Here is a 17,991-nt window from a genome sequence, read left to right on the forward strand (position 1 = left end):
ATCAATTCCTTAAGTTTCAAACGGATGCTTTGTGCTTCAATCCACAGGCAGGGCACCTAGTCCACAGGTGGGTCGGTCCCTGTTTCTGCCCCTGCTACAGAATGCTGTATGTAGCACTGGCAAAGACAAGTGGACAGCCTCTTGGTTCTACACCCGCATGCCTCTGACTTCCTCTCTCAGGCCAGATTCATGCATCCCCTGTGACCTGGGGTCAACATTGGCCCTCGGAGTGAAGTGGATGATGGCCTTCCAAACAAATAATGTCCACATCCTAATCTCCAGAACCTATGCATGTAACCTTATTTGGAAAAGGGATCTTTGCAAATGTGTTTAAGTTCAAGATCTTGAAATAAGTCCACTCTGGATCATCTGGGTGGACCCTAGATCCAATGACACACACTGGATCTGTGAGACACAGACACATGGAGAAGATGATGTGGAGACAGATACAGCAGTTGGGTGATGTGTCTACAAGCCAAGGAGCCCAAGGACCACTGGCAGCCACCAGAAGCTGGAGAGAAGCCTGGAATGGATCTTCCCTCTGAACCCCCAGAAGGAAGCCACTCTGCTGACTCCTTGATTTGACTTTGGCCTCCAGTGGAAAGGCGAGTAGGAGGTCTGAGTGTCAGGAAACCTGATTAAGGACACCTAACAGCTCAGGGAAGAGCTGGGCTTGGCCACAGAATTTCTGTGCGTGGACAGGACCGTGAGTGTGGGGGTAGGGGAGGCATGCCACCAGGTGTAGTTCCCTGAGCTGCAGTTTATGTAACACCAGGCAGGTGACACCAGCTCCTGCCAGCACAGATAGCACCTGCGGCCTCAGCAGGGGAATCTCATTGTGCGTGTTGGCTTTTCTGTTAAGGTGCGGCTGGAAGTCATCAACCCAAGCAGTTAGTTCCTCTTTAGAAGCATTTCCTTGATCCCTTCTGTGTGGCCACTTCGAGGACAGAGAGGGCCCAGGAGTCACTCCTCCCCTACGGATCTCAGGCCTCAGCAGGCCAAACTCCTGGATGTGGCCAACACATGGGTGGTGAGGGCTCTGAGCAGTGAGCCACTGAGCAGACCCAAGTGGCTGTGCCTGGAAAAAGCCAAAACACACAGCTGCCCCTGCCGTGTGGTCTGGGGCTGAAGGAAGGAGAGGGAAAGGCACTGATGCCCGAGGGAAGACTGACTGCTAGCAGTGAACTTCAGCTGAAATCACCTGGAACCGCCGCCAATGGCTCACTGGGAGCTGCACCTGAGGACAGGGGATGGGCAGGCAGGGGGCCCTCTATCAGGCCACCTCCTGTAGAAAGATGTAAAATGATAATGTGAAACTGCCACCTAATGGTTCTGCTGGCACAGCAAAGACCCTTGATTTCTTCAGGCTTAAAATGGAAAAGCCACCTAACAATGTGTGAGCAAACTCCCTAATGTAGAAAGCATTTACGGGTTGGTCTGGCTGCACCTACAGAAAAATCCAAATAGTACTGACTTTAACAAGGATTTATTTTCTTTTTCTCACATTAAAAATTGCTGAACACAAGTAGCCCAGGGCTGGTATGTCAGCAAGAGCCAGGCCCCTGCTAGGTTTTAGTTTCTGTCCTTAGGTGAATCTTATGCTCTTAAGATGGCTGCCAGAGCTCCAGCCATCACAGTCAAGTTCTAGGCAGGAAGGAGGGAAAAGATGACGAAGGAAAGATACTCCATCTGCCCAGTGAACCCCTTTTTAAAATAACTTTCCTGCAAGTCCCTCCCAACACCATCTACTTACATGCCATAGCCACCTACCCTTATGTACTATGAAAGGCAGGAAATGGCTTTGTCTAGTCAATTATCTCAGTGACACTGGGGAAGTTAGTAAGAGGGCCGGGAAGAATGGTTGTTGGATCAAAGCAACTTGTAACCCCTACCACAGCCACTATTCAGGCAGGAGAAATTACTATTCAAAAACCTCAACCATGGACTGCAGGGGAGAAATCCTGCGTGAGAGGGGCCCATGGTCCACTGTCATTGCAACCAATGCCTGCTTGCTGGTACTTCTCAGCCCTACTATAGGTCTTCAGATTCCACCTGCAGCAAGCGTGGGAGAGGGGTGCTGGGACTTGTTTCTCAACGTACACTCCTAGATATTTTATTCACTTCTGTAATTAAAAAAATTAACGCTGGCCCTGACCAGTTAGTTCAGTAGGTTAGAGCATCATCCAGAAACAAGGTTGTGGGTTTGATCCCGGGTCAGGGCACACACAGGTAGCAACAACAACAACAAAAAAATGCATGACTGTGTAGAGTAATAAATGCTTCCCTTCTCCCTCCCCTCTCTCTCCCTTCCTCTGTCTCTCTAAAAAAAAAAAAAATCAATAGAAAGTTAAGCCCTGGCCAGACAGACAGTTCTAGAGTGCTGTCATCCTGGAGCGCAGAGGTTGACTGTTCAATTCCCTGGCCAGGGCACATACAGGAGCAGCTCAATGCTGTTCCTGTGTGTGTGTCTCTCTCCCCGTCTCAATAAATAAATACATACATACATAAAAATAAAAATCCGCCTGACCAGGCAGTGGCGCAGTGGACAGAGCGTCGGACTGGGATGCAGAGGACCCAGGTTCGAGACCCCCGAGGTCGCTAGCTTGAGCGCGGGCTTATTTGATTTGAGCAAAATTCCACCAGCTTGAGCCCAAGGTCGCTGGCTCGAGCAAGGGGTTACTCGGTCTGCTGAAGGCCCGCAGTCAAGGCACATATGAGAAAGCAATCAATGAACAACTCAGGTGTTGCAACGCGCAATTTAAAACTAATGATTGGTGCTTCTCATCTCTCCGTTCCTGTCTGTCTATCCCTGTCTATTCCTCTCTCTAACTCACTCTCTCTCTGTAAAAAATAAAAAAATAATAAATATAAAAATCCTGTGCTCATTAGAAGGAAGGAAATTCAAAGGGGTGCAGAAAAAAGTTCATCTCCCAGTTCCAGCCCCAGGCTGACCCACGCTATAGCCGTCCCCATTCCACAGAGGAATCTGAGCCACTTTCCTCCTGGTCAAAGACCCTCTCCCCAGTGACCAAGGTGCTGGTGAGAGACTCATGACTGTCTTGGGGCACTGACTCAAGGAAGCCAGCCACCAGATGCACTGGATAGAACTCGGAGCAGACTGTGCAGGTGGGGCTCAGAGCCAGCAGGTCTTTGTCGCCTCTCCCACTTTATGGGGCACAGTACCAAATGGCAAAGGGCGTTAGAACCTGGGCTGTCTGAGCCCTGAAAGGGCTGACACCTCAGTCACAGTCAACCATTAGGACTATCCTCTGGACTTGGCTGAGCAAGCTTCTGGGGAAGCAGAATGCAGACATACATTTACAATCAGCTCCCCTCAAACATAAGCCTCCCCAGGTAGCTTGCCCACAGGTCTGGGGGGCAGCAGGGGATTCATCACCTAACCCTTTCTGGCCCTCAGGCCACTAGAAACCCCATGTACTAATAGGTACAAGAGGGCTCATTATTCATGCTCAGAGAGCAAACAGCCTCAAGTCTCGTGAAGGCTGCCTCCCAAGGTTGGACTAAGTCCAGATGTCAGGCTGGATGCAAGACCAAAAAGAGAACAACTTTTGTGGAGGAAGGTGTGCGGAGCTGTCCCTGGTACCCCTCTGGATCCAGCTATGGGTACAAGAGGCCCTGATACACCACCCCTCCTGATCAGCCACTGGAGGGCGCCACAAGAGCAGCAGGTGGAGCAGAGAGGCTGGCCCACAAGTCCCTCTGGGGCCTCCTCTGATGCCCATGGCTGCAGCCTCTTCAGGGCTCCCGCCAGCCAGCTCGCACTGCCCCTTTGTGTTTAGTGGGGACAATGGCTCCCTGCTGTCAGGTCCCTGACCTCTGCCCCTGCCCCTGAAAAGTTCTGCATTAAACTCTCTGTAGTGAAACCCTCTGCAGACACAGAAGGAAAACATCAAATCTGATGTCACAAGACCTTTAGTTGACATGCACCACATGAGGCCTTGCCCCTACATGGCACATTTGTGACACTCAAGAAGAGGTAAATGATAATAAATACACATCTACACAATACAGTTATGTACAAAACACTTCTCTTCAATCAACAGGCAGCAATGTTCTCGCTCAACAGACCTGCATCATCATAGATGTCACCATATTATCAAAGGCCCTGCAAACAGAAACAGAGCAATTCAGAGAAGAGACTCAGCCCAACACCCCTTGTCTACAAAGAGACAGGCTCTGTGGTACTACTGCATCCCAGGACACTTTGGGAGTCCGTCTCTAACACTCAGATAAGTAACCTTAGCTGAGAGGACTGGATGTGGGTCTGCCACACTGGCAAAGAGTATCTAAGTCTCCTGCCTCCAACTCCCCTTTGGGTTTCTTAAGGTCCTGCCCACTGGAATTCCAGCGGGGGTGGAGGAGCTGGAGTGCGGCACGCAAGGCTGCGGTGCAACGAGAACAGCGGCTGTCACTGGCCCAAACAGCCCAGGAGACACAGGGATTTATGTAAGAGCGCCGGCTTCTCCCCTCTGGGACCCAGGATGACCCAAAATACAGTGTCATAGCTGAGAATAGGCATCACAGGAAGAGCCTGGCTCGGGCCACTGCAGCGTCCTCTCACATGCCAGCTACAAAAAGTCCCTTGGAAAATGTGTCCAGAAATGTAGGGAATTCCCAGGAGCAGGCTTGGATGTGTGGGCGCTTCTTTATGAAGCCTCTTCATGATGTTCCAATAGTAAAAGATTGTGTTTATTTGAAGATATCTGCAATCCAGTTTCCTCACTAACCAAGTTCAATGTCAAAGATAAAATTAGGCTGTGACAGGAGGATGTTTTCCCAGAAGGCTCCTGTCCACATGCCTGGTTCTGCAGGTATCTGCAGGGTGCACCTGGGAAACCACATGGGCAAACTCCGCCCCATCCCTCTGTTTTATATGTTGGAAGTTTGTGTGAGTATGTTTGAAAAAAACGGTTCTGCTGCTTCAGAACTGCTGCCTTAGAATAGTGGCCATCACTTAAAAAGACTTTCTCTCCCTTACTCTCAGAATCATTGTCTTTTAGCAAAGCATATGCCTACAAATGAAGGCATCAAATATGAGCAGCAGGCCCACCTGGACTGAATGTGGTCCCCTGGGTTATAGAAGGGGTTACACATCACATCTGTGTAGGAGTTGTGCAGCTTCCGGAACATCTGAAACAAAAACCAACGTTTTTAATTCACGTGTCCACAGGATTACCACTTATTTTTTTGTCTCTCAACATTTTAAAGCAAAGTGGAAAAGGGAAAACAAACAGGCTCAGGCACGACTTATAGAACCCAGGCACTTACACTGCGAATCTCATTGTCGCGAAGCGCTGTGTTGGAGGAATCCACCACCATAACAAACTTCACCTTGGAGTTGGTCACGTAGCCGTATCTGCACAGCTGGTTAGGGAACACGCTGTCAACACAGGGATTCCGTGGCAGCATGAAACACAGCCTCACCGTGGAGACTGGGAAAGCCGAGGCCCATCTGTGCATGCCCCTGGCTCCGAAGCCATTTTGGAGAAACATGACAAACCTTCTATCACAAGAAGTGCCCCAGGCTGAGCTTGTCTTGCAATGCCAAGAGGACCACATGGACCTCACTAGATGTGACTGGACACTTCCCTGGGGCAGCTTCTAGAGTTTACAAGAGAAGCAAAGAGCAGGCAGCTAAGCCCCATCCTAATTTAAACTCCAGGGCTACCCTGCCCAGGCCTTGCCCTCTTTATGAATCAACGCTTAGCATGGTAGTGTTAACTGAAACTCTAGAGGTTTCACAGAGGACAAATCCCAACTGCTGTATCCACACCTCTGAATGCCACTTTATTTCACAGAATACTGGTGTCCAGGTAAGCGTCACTATGGGCAAGCTATATTACTGCTTGTGGGAACATCTTTTCTTTTATTAAGTAGCTTTTTTTTTTTTTATTGATTCCTTTTACAGAAAGAAAGAGAGAGAGAACATTCATTCATTGTTCCACTTAGTTGTGCATTCGTTGGTTCCCATATGTGCCCTGGCCGGGGATCAAACCCGCAACCCTGGTGTTTCAGGATGCACTCTAACCAACTGAACTAACCAGTCACATCATGTGAACATCTTTGAACTCCATGAATTTCAAGCCATTTGCCCCAAAGCAGTAGTCAAGATTTTACAGTGACTTGTGGGGCTGGGCCTGATAATGAAATGAGTGAACCAATCATCCCTTGCTCGGTGGCAGCCCCTCTTAGCAAGAAATCCTTTCAGGGCCCTGGCCAGTTCGCTCAGTGGACAGAGCATTGGCCCAGCATGTGGATGTCCCAGGTTCGATCCCTGGTCAGAGCACACATGAGTGACCATCTGCTTCTCTCCTCTTCCTTCTCCCCCTTTTCTCACTCTTCCCCTTTCGCAGCCAGTGGCTCACTGGTTCAAGTGTCAGCCTGTCAGCCCATCAGCCCTGGATGCTGAGGATAGCTAGGTGGGTGTGTGTGTTGTCCTCGGGTGCTGAGGATAGCTAGTTGAGCCCCACCCCCCATGGAGATTGCCTCAGGGTGCATACAGGAGTCTATCTCCCCTCCTCTCATTAAAAAAAAAAAGAAAGAAAGAAAAATCTTTTCAGGTATAAAGTAAGAAGTTTCCCTAGCTCTTCTATAAACCTGACAAAAGACAGATGCAGACTATCACTGTTCTCTAGGTAATTCAAGCCTGGATTTTCCCACATTATCCTCCTAATTAAAGGGAAAAAAGGGCATGGTCTCAATTAGCCTCAAATTGCCCTAATTACCCCTGAGCTGAAATCCCTCACCTTTTCTTCAAGTGATGGTTCAAAATGCCTTTCAAGGTTATCTGATCCTATAAGACACCACACAGGTGGAATCCCTGGATTCCTACCTGTGGGGAGAGGCCTGCTGACAGGCCTCCGCTGGGTGTGAAGGATACACCTTGTAGTCCTCTGTGGGATACAGAAGGCCCAGGTAGAGCTCCCTCTGGTCCACCAGGGTCTTCCCCATTGCAGAGATCTTCTCATCCACTACATCCAAGGATGTGTGCACCATGTAGTGGAACTTCAGCTCATTCTCCGTGGGGACACTGCGGATGTAAAGAGGGTAATTCTGCAAGAGAAGATGACAGCAATTGAAGTAACAAGAATCCACCCTGTGAGTACCAATTATGAAAAGCGGCCAGAGCACACAGGGTGGAGAACCAGCTAAGTACCAACTAGCCACAGGAACATGCTGTCATTTTCTAAAACCCATTGGTTAATTTTCCAGACTGCTGGGGCACTGCCTTCAGGGCACCCAATCTAATCTGAGGTTTACAGAGTGTCTGCAAAGGGGCATCACTAGGATGGGCAGAAAGAAAAAAAAAGATGGCTCACAAAAATGGGTTTGAGCACAGCCTGACAACTAACCATGTCACCTGGACAGGTCACTCACATTCTGTGTGGGGTCCAGCCCAAGCACGTGCTCTCCTCCTCACCCCATAATACTGGCTGTTTCCTGATCTGCTACATCCTGCAATCTCTTCACCTTAGTAGAGGCACTAGCGTGCCCTCTCAATAAACTCTTCAAGGCTTGGCTCAAACCTCCCTTTATTGCTGTACATTCATTTCTCACCATCTGAATCCCAGAGTGAATAGCATCTTCCCAGGGCTCCCTCATGTCACACTCACTGCTTCTGCTTCTTGCCTGGCCGCTGCCCAGATATAGTAAACACTGTGCCTACTTTAATGGGGCTGACATATCTGGTGGAGACAGTCAACAAATCCACCAACAAATAAATAACGTGTTGTAATGTAGCACATGCTAAGAAGGAAGCCACACTCAGGAGTTTTATGGCAGGAACGCCTCATAAACCTGGTCTTACATAGGACACAGAAGGACATCGTAATAGGAGCCTGTGGACAGCTATCCAGCTCAGTGTCAGGATTCAGAAACAGGTTTCTAGAGAAAATGAAATCTATACTGGCCAGTGAAGGGGATGGGAGGTGGAGAAAGCGGGCCGGGGAGAGGGGTTCCAGGTGCAGAGGCCAGAGGTGAGAGAGCAAAGCTTGTCAGGGAGCTCCAAGTAATTCCCCATGAGGCGACCAGGTTATTCAGACATTAGCCTAAGGCAGTGAGAAGACATTGGAGATTTTAGGCGGAGCGTGACATAATCTGATTTGTTTTTAAAGCAGCACCATGACTGATGTATATCTTCTGTCGCTCGAATGAGTGGGCAATGGCGAGGCCGGCGGAACTGCGCGGTGGAGCAGATGAAGTGGGCGCTGACTCGGGAGGAAGATGGGTTGGGTGGGTGGGTTGAGGCGGGGGCCCGGGCCGGGCCAGGTGGGAGAGGAGGTCCGTCTGGTGGACGCCCCGGGTGACGCTTCCGCAGCTGCAGAAGTGGGTGTGGGCGGTGCCTCCCGGAACCGCCATGACGCCATCGGCTCCGCGAAGCCGGCGTGCCCATCCCTTCGGGGCCCTTAGAGCAGGGAAGTGGGAAGTCGGTGAGCGAGGGCGGAACCCAGGCAGGGGTTCCGGCGAGCGCCAGGGCCCCGCAAGGCCGACCGCCCGCCCGCGTACGCACCTCCTTGGCGATCACCGCCACGCACACCGCCATCTTGGGAGGGCCGCCCGGCCACGTCACGTGACCCCCAGCTAGTCACGCGGTTTCTGGGTCCCCGCCCTTTCTGTCAATCAGCCGGCCTGGCCCCGCCAACGTCGCTCAGCCCGCCTGGGCCGGCCCCGCCCCGCCTCACCGCCCAGCCGGAAAAGCCGCCAGCCGTGTTGCGCTGCTGGCTCTGGCTCTGCGGCGCCCGCGTGGTTGCCATGGCGGCAGTTGCAGCGGCGTTGAGGTGGGGGCTGCTGCTGGTGCTGAGTGCAGCGGGGCTGAGGGCCAGTGGCAGCCCCCAGCCCCCAAATATTCTGCTCCTGCTCATGGACGACGTGAGTCCGGACCGGGCTCCCGGGAAGTGCTGCGCACGGGGCGGCCGTGGGTGGGGAAATACGTGGGGCGTGGGTTGTGAGTGGGGAAAGTCCCGTAGGAAGAGCGCCGAGGGGTGGTCAGCGGGAGTTGGGTAGCGCCTGGCCCTGCGGGCTGCAGCTTCACAGGCGGATGAAGCTGAAGCGAGGTGTGTCCAGCCTGGGAGACAGTCCTTCATGCATTGTTGACTTTCTTACTCCTACTGCTCTGGAAGGCTGGAAGAGCAGCCATCAGCTCGGTAGAAGCCCCTACTCACTCCTGCCCTCCCACCCTGTGCGTGTGGGGGATGGGGGCTGCAGGGAAGGGGTGAAAAGCTGACCAAGACCCGGGCCTTGCCTGCCTAGAAAATCGATTCCTCGCACCTGCCCTGCCCCAGGGCTGCCCCTGTCCACCTGGGCAGTCTGCTCTGGCCCTATTCAGAATTCTACTGAAAATTCGGGTCTTTAACTGAAGCAGGAAGAATGGCCCCGGTCACACTTGTGGGCCAGCCCTTTGGAGAGTAGGAAAATAGCAGGATTCCTGTCCGGGAGCTGAGTTGTTCACTTTCCCGTTTGCAACTTTGTACCCTGTGCTCCTTTCCCGAGGAAGCCGGGAGTGAAGGGGAAATTCTGAATCAGCCTGAGGCTTCGGGGGGTCAAGTGGGGAATTCAGGCAAACCTCCTTGGGCGGATACTACTCCCCAGAGCCTGGAGAGGTTCCTGAAGCTCTTTGGGCCTTGTCTCCCCTGAGGCAGGGCAGAGGGCAGGCTGTGATGTTAATTTAAGTCCTACGGAATGATAAGAGTGTTCTGGCAGACAGTTCCCAAAACCCTTGCAGGGATAGTGGTGTCTGTGGTGTACTAATGAGATGGCTGAGGCCCTAGGTAGCTTCAGGATGAGGTTCTCAGAAGGCCACGGTATAATTAGAGGGTTGAAGCTTTCAGCACAGCCCTGACCTCTGGGGAGAGAAGAGTGAATGAATGGCTGGAGATTGAGTTCCTCAGCAGAAGTGATTTAATGAATTGTGCCTGTGTAGTGAGACCTCCCTGGAGGAAAAACAAACAAACAAACAAACCCTAAACAACTGGGACAGGTGGAGGAGCTGAGAGGGCAGCAGGAGAGGGTGGGGGTGGGGAGGCTTGCCCCTTCCCCCAAACCTCACCCTCTGCACCTCTTCCTGAGTTGTATCCTTTATTATGAACTTGTAATAGTAAATGCAACACTTTCTTGAGTTGTTTGAGCTGTTTTATAGCAAATTATGGAACCTGAGCGGGTTTGTAACTCTAATTTGCAGCAGGTTGGTCAGAAGTTCAGGAGACCTAGGACTTGTGGTTTAAGGGGAGGCTGCCTTATGGGACTGAGCCCTTGACCTGTGGGGTCTGAGGCTAGCTCCAGATAGATAATGTCCGAACTGAACTGAATTGTTGGACTCCCAGCTGGTGCTGGCGAGCTGGGGAAGTGGCTGGTGTGGAAATACCCTACATTTGGTGTCAGAGTGTTGTGAGTAAATATAGCTCAGAGTTCCCCAAAAAGCCAGCTAAGACTCACAGGAGCCTTTGAACCAAGACCAGGAGCCTCCTGTGGCCGTTGGACAGTCCTAGCTGGTTGGAATTTTAAATACACTCAGATTTTGAAGACTCAGTACAAGAAAATGGTTCTTTTTAATCTCAATAATTTTTATTACGTAATGATTTTTATTATGAAAAATTAACAACATTCAGATGAGCCTGAAAAGATATAGAAACCCATCCATAATTCCACCACCCAGAGATAACACTGGACATGCTTCTTTTTAGTCTCATAAACTCATTCATATGATGACTGCTTCTAAAGCAGGCTCTGCAGCCCCTCCGTTGGTCCCATCCTGATGGCCAGTAGGGAGACTGCTTCCTAATGAACAACATGTTAGTCTTGGAAATGCTTACTTGTCATTTCAATATTCAGTCTTCTCCAAGTTGGAGTCCCTGTCAAGGCTCATTCAGTCTCTTTTGGATGGTGAGATTCTAGCTGAGTGCTCTGTCTTTCAGGTTCCTGCCCCTTCCCCCTCTCCAGGGTGGCAGTGGGTATGTGAAGCAAGTCATGTGCCCTCCAGTTTATTGGTTTGTTGAATGATAATATTTTGGATATACACTTATACTTCAGAGACTTTGCAGATGTGGTTCCAGACCACCGCAGTAGAGCAAGTATTGCAGTAAAGCGAGTATCACAATAAAAGCGAGTGGTGATCATTTTGCTGGTGGAGAGTCTTGCCTTCAGTTTGTTTAAAAAAAAGAAAAAATCCCAAAACACCTGTAAAGCACAATAAAGCAAAGTGTAATAAAACGAGCTATGTTCATATTGAGTTAAATAAAATGAATTAGTCTCATTCATTTGTTTCTTTTTGCCTTTTTCAGGGGGCTACTAGAAAGTACAACACAGGTGGTTCCTGTGTATTTCTGTTGGAAGTGTTGTTTTAGGCCCTGGGGGTTTTCAGCGGTGGAGTATGACCAGCACCGGGAGTATTTTTACTTGAGGGGGGCTGATATACGGAGCCTCCCTGGTTGGGTGCCCCACATGGGGTAGCAGGAAATGGAACAGTGGCCAGGACCCCCAGTGCTGGGCCTCTCTGGTACAGGTTCCTTCTTGTAGCTTTGGGGTTCTCTGGCAGTTGAAACCAAAAAAGTCAGGAAGATCTTTGTCCCTGTCAGCAAACATGGATAAGTCAGAACTTTCTGGTGGCAAATAACAGAAAACACATGCAAAGTGACTTAAGCAAAATGGGAAACCCAGCTCTCCTGACTAGACAGGCTGGGGCAGCTGTGACTGCAGGCAGCAGGACCCAGAAGCCCCTTGTGTCCTCACCTGCCCTATGGTCAGCAGGCCCATTGGGAGGGTGCACTGCCCTGAGGGCTCAGTCCATCCCCCTGAGCCAGCCTCACTGGCTAGGGAGGGACCCGTTGGCCTGTGCAGCTGGGGTCTCTGGCCAATGCCCTGCCACCATCTGCCCCCAGAGAGCCAGTCAGGGAGCAGGATGGGTTAGGTGTAAGGTAGGTGTGTAGACCCTTTCATCGAGGGTAGTACCTGAAGAGAGTAGGAATAACACCTGCCTCCTTAGTCCCCATTGTGTCCTCAGACCCAGACAAGCCCCAGTAGACATGAGTTGAATGAGTTTGGAAGGCGGTGAGAATCATTTCTTCAGCTCTGTTCTCCAAGGCTAATGAGGCAGGGTCGGTGGGGACAGAGCTTCCTCGGGGGCATCCCAGCCCAACTGGGCCCAAGACCACTCCTGCTCCCAAGGGCCTAGCATTCTTTGCAGCTGGGTCCCTTATTTGTAAAATAGTACTAAGGACTATTCTGGCCCTGGCTAGATAGCTCAGTTGGTTAGAGCATTGTCCCAAAGCACAGAGGTTACTGGTTCAAGCCCCAGTCAGGGCACATACAGGAACAGATCTATGTTCCTGTCTCTATCTCTTCCTCTCTTGCTAAATTGATTTAAAAAAAGAAAAAACTGCTCTGACTACTGAGAAAGTTTAAAGTCAAGCTGCACGGAGGCCAGCTCCAATGTGACCACTGTGGGCTCATCAAGCAAGTGCCCCCAACCTGTGCCTCCAGAGCCAGTCAGTGGGCCCTGGGACATCCTCCAATGTATGCATGTCTTTATAACAGTCCTTCGTACCAGCAATGAGTGATGCTTGCATGCTCCAGAGTCTGGAGATTGTAAGTGAAGGGAAGGTTGAGGGCAGGAGGAGGGCTGTAAGTCCTGGGGCCCGGCTGGCTTACGTTCCCTGTGAACATGGGTGGTCATGTAGGAGAGGGGAAAAGATACTAAGCACTGCATGTGAGGTAATTTCACTTATTCCCTAATAACTGCAAATGGATGTTAATACTCCTATTTTTGTAGCTATGAGTAATAATAGAATAATGAGTAATAATAGAATAATGAGCAGACACGAGTTAACACAGTGGGCCAGTGATTGCCGGCCTCAGAAAGGCCTACCTATAGGCACGTTGCCCTTGGCTGGCATCTGGGTCTTGAGATTTGGAAAGTTCCCCCCCTTCCCCAATAAGAAGGGCTACATTGTCTATGCAAACATGATTTATATTGAGTATCTCTGCCTTCCTCCTGGGACGCTGGTGGAACTTTTGGGGTACCAGGCAATGGGTACAATGTGACCAGCCCCTCTGCCTCTCTTTCTTCCTCTGACCCGGGACTTGCTCTGTCTAGAGCAGCGGTTCTCAACCTGTGGGTCACGACCCCGGCGGGGGTCGAACGACCAAAACACAGGGGTCGCCTAAAGCCATCGGAAATACATATTTTATTTTAAAATGTATTGTATAATAACTACAAACTGTGCCACTGCAGCCTGTGCTGGGGCTCCTGCTAAGTCAGCAGGTGCTAGAGAGGATGCTTTCCTGCCCCCACCCAGCCCCCATCTTAGGCCCATAGGCTCTGCCCCTGGACATGCAGACTTTCTACGGGGCGTCGGTGGACTCAAGCACGTCCCTTCTCTGCCCGAGAGCACCCCACCTGCCCGTGTTCTGTCGGCCGCACTTCTCTTCAGGCACGTGTTTTATTTCAGCTCCTATGTTACCAAATGGAAAACCCATTTCAATGACTTCCAAATAAACCATCTCCAAAGAAAGCCAAAGCTGAAAAAGGGCCCAAACCAGGACTCTATGGCCATAAGGGCCTTAGAGAGCAGATAACACAGTCCAAAGACAAAGGCCCTGAGTAGGCTCTCAGACCCCCGTGTGTCCCAACCAGCCTAGAGCTAGGAGAAGGGAGCAACGGGAGAAGGCAGTGCTGGGAGAGGCGTGGAGGCCGGAGCTCACCAGAGGCAGTGTCACACTGCTGGACTCACCCTTATGGGGAGGGTGGCTGTCTAACCTATCATGCAAAGAAGGGGCATTAACAATTACAGTCAGACAACAGGCCTAACTGGGACTGTCCCAGGCAAATCTGCGTGCACAGCCACCTGGTATGACCCAGAGTTGCCAGATCACTCCATGAGCTCATGGGGCCCAACTCTGCGAAAGATCTGCAGAAGCAACCTATTGTCTTCGGAGTTTTCCAGGTCAGCACACTGCTGTGTCCAGTCTTAAGTGAGCACTTTTCTCTGAGTTCCAACCGTGTCCTGTCATACAGGCCTGAAATTTCTTGTTGGCTGACTCAGCAGAGCCCATGAGTGAGAAGAGCTTTAAGCAGCCCCTGGAGAGATGGGGAACCACCAGAGTCTTACCAGGTCTCAGCAGAACACCAGGTGCCTGCACTTTAATAACTGCTCTGTTGAGATCATTCACAGTACGTGCAGCTCACCCAGTCAAAGTGTACAATTCAGTGATTTCTAAGCTAGTTCCAGCATTATGCAGTCATCACCAGTCAACTTCAGATCATTCTCATCACCCAGAAAGAAGTCTCACCCCCACTGGCAGTCACTGCCTATTCTCCCTCAGCTCTTGGCAACTGTCAATCTACTTCCTGTCTCTGATTTGCCTGTTCTGGACAGTCTATATAAATAGAATCATACAATATTTGTCCTTTGCTGGCTTCTCTCACAAAGCTTCATGTTTTTAAGGTTCATCCATGTTGTAGCATGTTTACATGTTACTCACTCCTTTTCATGGCTGAGTAGTATTCCAGTGTTCGGATGGACACGCTGTGTTCATCCCTCATCAGCTGGCACTTGCTTGACTGTACCTTTTGGCCACTGGGAGGAGTGCTGCTGTGGACATGATCATACATTCTCGTGTAGACATACATTGTGGACTCTGTTGCAGAGACACTCAGGAGTGGAATCCCTGGGTCAGATGGTCACTCCAGGTTTGGTGCTCAGACACCTTATCAGGAGGGACTAATGTGTCGCTCCGGGAGGGAAGGCCCGACCCCGAGTGGGCTGCAGCATGCAGCTGGAGGCTGGCGTGTCCTTGGTTTGCTGGCACTGTTCCACAGCTGGAGCTCTTTCCACCTCCTACCCCTTGTCCAGGGGAAGAGGGGACGACAGTTAGCCACTGTGAAAGTGACACCCTGGGGGCTCATGCTGAGGGGACATCTAAGGAGACCCAGCGTGGAGGGACCTTGTCGCAGTTCACCCAGGCTGTTGTAATATTCCATACTGTGTGTATTCATTTCCTGAGGCATAATAAACTAATACAAATTTGGTGCCCTAAAACAACAGAAATATTTTCTTTCCCAGCTCTGGAGGCCAGAGTCTGAAGTCAAAGTATTGACGGAGCTGTTTTCTCCTGAGATTCAGAGGGAGGATCCTTCCTGCCTCTCCTCCTTGGCTTGTAAATGCATTACTCCAATCTCTGCCTCCATTGTCTGCCCTGTATGTCTGTGCCTCCCCTCCTCTTATAAGGACACCAGTCATTGTACTTAGGGCCCACTGTACTCCAGTATGACCTCCTCTTAGCTAATTACATCTCTTCCAAATAAGGTTACATTCACAGGTTCTAAGTTGACATAAATTTTGGGGGCCACTCTTCAACCCAGTGCCATATAGATAGACCACATTGTGTTATTTGGTGCTCCTTTGATGGACACCGGGGTGATGATCCCCTTGGGCCATCGTGAGCCACACTGCTGTGGACGTACGTGTAGTTCTGTGTGGTATGTCTTCCAGTAGTGGCACAGCCGGGTCCCATAGCCACACTTCACTTAGCTTTGTGGGGAGCCTTCTACTTGATGTTAAATCTCAGTCTACACAACGACATATGACAGCTTCTCCATGTTGAGGTCAGGGTGGAGGTGAGCCCCAAAGGTCAGCTACTGCCCATGTTCCCTGTGCCCAAGCCAGGTGTTGGATTGGGCACAGGCCCCAAAGATAGAGGAAGGTTCAGTCCACCTCTTCATGCTTTTTCCTGCAGATGGGGTGGGGTGACCTGGGAGTATATGGAGAGCCTTCCAGAGAGACCCCGAATTTGGACCGGATGGCTGCTGAGGGCATGCTTTTCCCAAACTTCTACACAGCTAACCCCTTGTGCTCACCATGTAAGTCAGGGCTGGCCCACAGGCACAGGGACTAGGCAGGGGAAGTGGGCACAACAGGGGAGAGAGGGCATAGGGAGCTGGCATTGGGCCAATTACGGGGGCATGAGGAACAGGAAGCCTTGACAAGGTGGCAGTTTCACCACATTTCCTCTGAGAGCCAAGAGATGGGGCACGCATGTGCGGCCTTTCTGTTGGCTCCCTTGCACATTGGATCCTGGGCTCCAGGCTATGTGGGGCACAGGACTTTAGGCCACTGAGGACTTGTCCCCTGTAAGGATCTTTGAGGCCAAAGTCACTGCATGTGGTGGCGCCAGTTTCCAGGGGCTGAGTGCTGTGGCTTACTCAGAAGCACCTAACTGGGAAGTGGCTCTCCACCGTGGGGAGGGGGTCAGTCAGGGTTGCAGGCGTGGGGCAGCCTATTCCTACCCCCCCACTGGAGAATCCCTGCTGCTGAAGGGCTTTTACATAAATGCTGATCTTGAGGAAGAGAAGAAATGCTGGGTGGGAGGGCTCATTTGGGGCCGGTGGACCCCGCATCTTGGTGTCCTGGGAGGCGGGTAGAGTGATTGGGTGGCTGGACATCACTGAGCTGCAGGGCCTAGCCAGTGCTCTCTGGTGACTCACCTCTGAGCCAGTCAGTACAGGGACAGTCTGCCCACTGGGCCTGGGAGGCTGGCAGGGACTTAGCTCCGCAGAGCAGGCCACAGGCCTGACATATGACACATTCTCATTTTGTTTCTGTTCTTCATCTCCATGCAGCGAGGGCGGCCCTGCTCACCGGACGTCTGCCCATCCGCAATGGCTTCTACACCACCAATGGGCAGGCGAGGAATGGTGCGTGTGCCCTGGGCTGGGCCAACAGTCTGGGGGGCTGAGGACTAGAAGGGTGAGGGAGGGGCATCTGTCACCTATTTTCACATGTGACCTTGCTTCTTCAGGACAGCACTCTACCTAAGGTTAAGGGCTTTGTTTGGTTTATAACATGCCATTTAAAACAAATTGCAGCACTTTCATCAGAAACAGTGCATTTTCAGCAAGTAAAAAAGAAGGGAGGTTAATGCAAGGTCTCAGGTATCCAGGCCAGAGCTCCTTCCCACTTCCTGCTTTGAGGAGGATGGCTGAGGCCAGTGGGCGCTGCTCACTGCTCCTTCCTGCCATGTCCTGTCCCAGGGCTGCCAGGCAGAGCCTGGTGAGTTGGGCACACCACCCCTCAAGGAGCTGCTGCCCATTGGGGCAGGCATGCTGTATGACCACAAAGAGACCCGAGGAAGCCAGGCACTGTGAGGTTAGCAGGGGACAGCCCCTGGAGAAACGTAGTATGGAAAGCACAGGGGAGCCTGAGGTGAGTGGGACCCTCATGGTGTCAGATGGCAAGCTCTGGAGACCCCTGGGCAAGCCACCAAAGGGGTCAGGAGCCTGGGGCTCCGCCTGAGAGTCCCAGTTCCTGTAGGGTGGGTGGCACAGTCTTCCCTGTCCATCCATACCCAGTGCTGTGCTGACTATCAGGAGGTGCCTAGAGGACCCCAGAAGTACCAGGTGGCAGTGCCAGCGCCTCACCGGGGCTTTTCCCATTGACTCCGAAGGGCCAGTGTTCAGACCCATTACCTTCTGCAGCACAGCCTGCTCCGTGCGTGTGAGTGGCTCACGTGCTGCGGTGCTCTTCCAGCCTATACACCGCAGGAGATTGTGGGTGGCATCCCGGACACTGAGCTCCTCCTGCCCGAGCTGCTGAAGGGGGCCGGCTACGTCAGCAAGATCGTGGGCAAGTGGTGAGTCCTGACCCTTGCCTGGCTGGGCGCGTCCACACAGGGTCATTGCTAAACATTTTCAAATGGTGAAACCTCTTGGGTGGGAAGTAGGGTCTTTGAATTTCAAGTCCGTTTAGATGTCTGAAACATTACTTTAAAAGCTGGGATGGTCATACCACTGGGACTTCCCGTCTCTAGGCTGGGGTGTTGACTGATGTGGTGTTGCCCATCATTCACAAATACTGCACATCCCAGCCACCTGCCCGTTCTCTCCGTTCTCCTGGTGTTGCCTGCTGCTGCACTGTCACCAAAGGAGCCACATTATTACACACACAGTGCTGTCATGGATGGCCCACTTTGTCAGCATGC

The 17,991-nt window shown here is 51.5% G+C and overlaps 2 protein-coding genes across 7 annotated transcripts in view; one reads left to right on the top strand and one right to left on the bottom strand.

Annotated features, from left to right (window-relative positions):
• Positions 1-3,915: 3,915 nt before the first annotated feature.
• TRAPPC2L (trafficking protein particle complex subunit 2L) lies at positions 3,916-8,625 on the bottom strand. 6 transcript variants are annotated; one of them, XM_066349026.1, is made up of 6 exons: positions 8,531-8,580; positions 8,142-8,425; positions 6,926-7,051; positions 5,290-5,377; positions 5,072-5,151; positions 3,916-4,126 (listed from the first exon to the last, which is right to left on the bottom strand). In XM_066349026.1, exons 1-6 carry the CDS (start codon positions 8,561-8,563, stop codon positions 4,081-4,083), a joined length of 657 nt encoding a protein of 218 aa, XP_066205123.1. In that variant the 5' UTR covers positions 8,564-8,580; the 3' UTR covers positions 3,916-4,080. The 6 variants fall into 6 exon arrangements, with proteins under 6 accessions (XP_066205123.1, XP_066205122.1, XP_066205121.1 ...); XM_066349025.1 differs by having other exon boundaries at positions 6,902-7,051; XM_066349024.1 differs by having other exon boundaries at positions 5,290-5,401; positions 6,854-7,051.
• A 69-nt stretch (positions 8,626-8,694) lies between these two features.
• The window catches only part of GALNS (galactosamine (N-acetyl)-6-sulfatase), a 31,642-nt gene continuing 22,345 nt past the window's right edge, over positions 8,695-17,991 (top strand). Inside the window, exons 1-4 of the mRNA XM_066349358.1 lie at positions 8,695-8,889; positions 15,751-15,874; positions 16,634-16,708; positions 17,541-17,643. Of these exons, the coding sequence (XP_066205455.1) occupies positions 8,773-8,889; positions 15,751-15,874; positions 16,634-16,708; positions 17,541-17,643 (419 nt within the window). The 5' untranslated portion in view covers positions 8,695-8,772. The remainder of the gene's footprint in view (positions 8,890-15,750; positions 15,875-16,633; positions 16,709-17,540; positions 17,644-17,991) is intronic.

This window comes from Saccopteryx leptura, chromosome 9, assembly GCF_036850995.1.
Source record: "Saccopteryx leptura isolate mSacLep1 chromosome 9, mSacLep1_pri_phased_curated, whole genome shotgun sequence".
In the NCBI taxonomy this organism is placed as follows: domain Eukaryota; kingdom Metazoa; phylum Chordata; class Mammalia; order Chiroptera; family Emballonuridae; genus Saccopteryx; species Saccopteryx leptura.

Excerpts from the sequence above, each read along its gene's own strand:
- TRAPPC2L (XM_066349024.1), bottom strand. The coding sequence starts at position 8,563 with ATGGCGGTGTGCGTGGCGGTGATCGCCAAGGAG. Across the intron at positions 5,402-6,853 it reads CAGCAGGCCTCTCCCCACAG|CGTGTTCCCTAACCAGCTGT; the intron begins GTAGGAATCCAG and ends CTGTGTTGACAG. Across the intron at positions 4,127-5,071 it reads GGGGACCACATTCAGTCCAG|GGCCTTTGATAATATGGTGA; the intron begins GTGGGCCTGCTG and ends TTCTGTTTGCAG.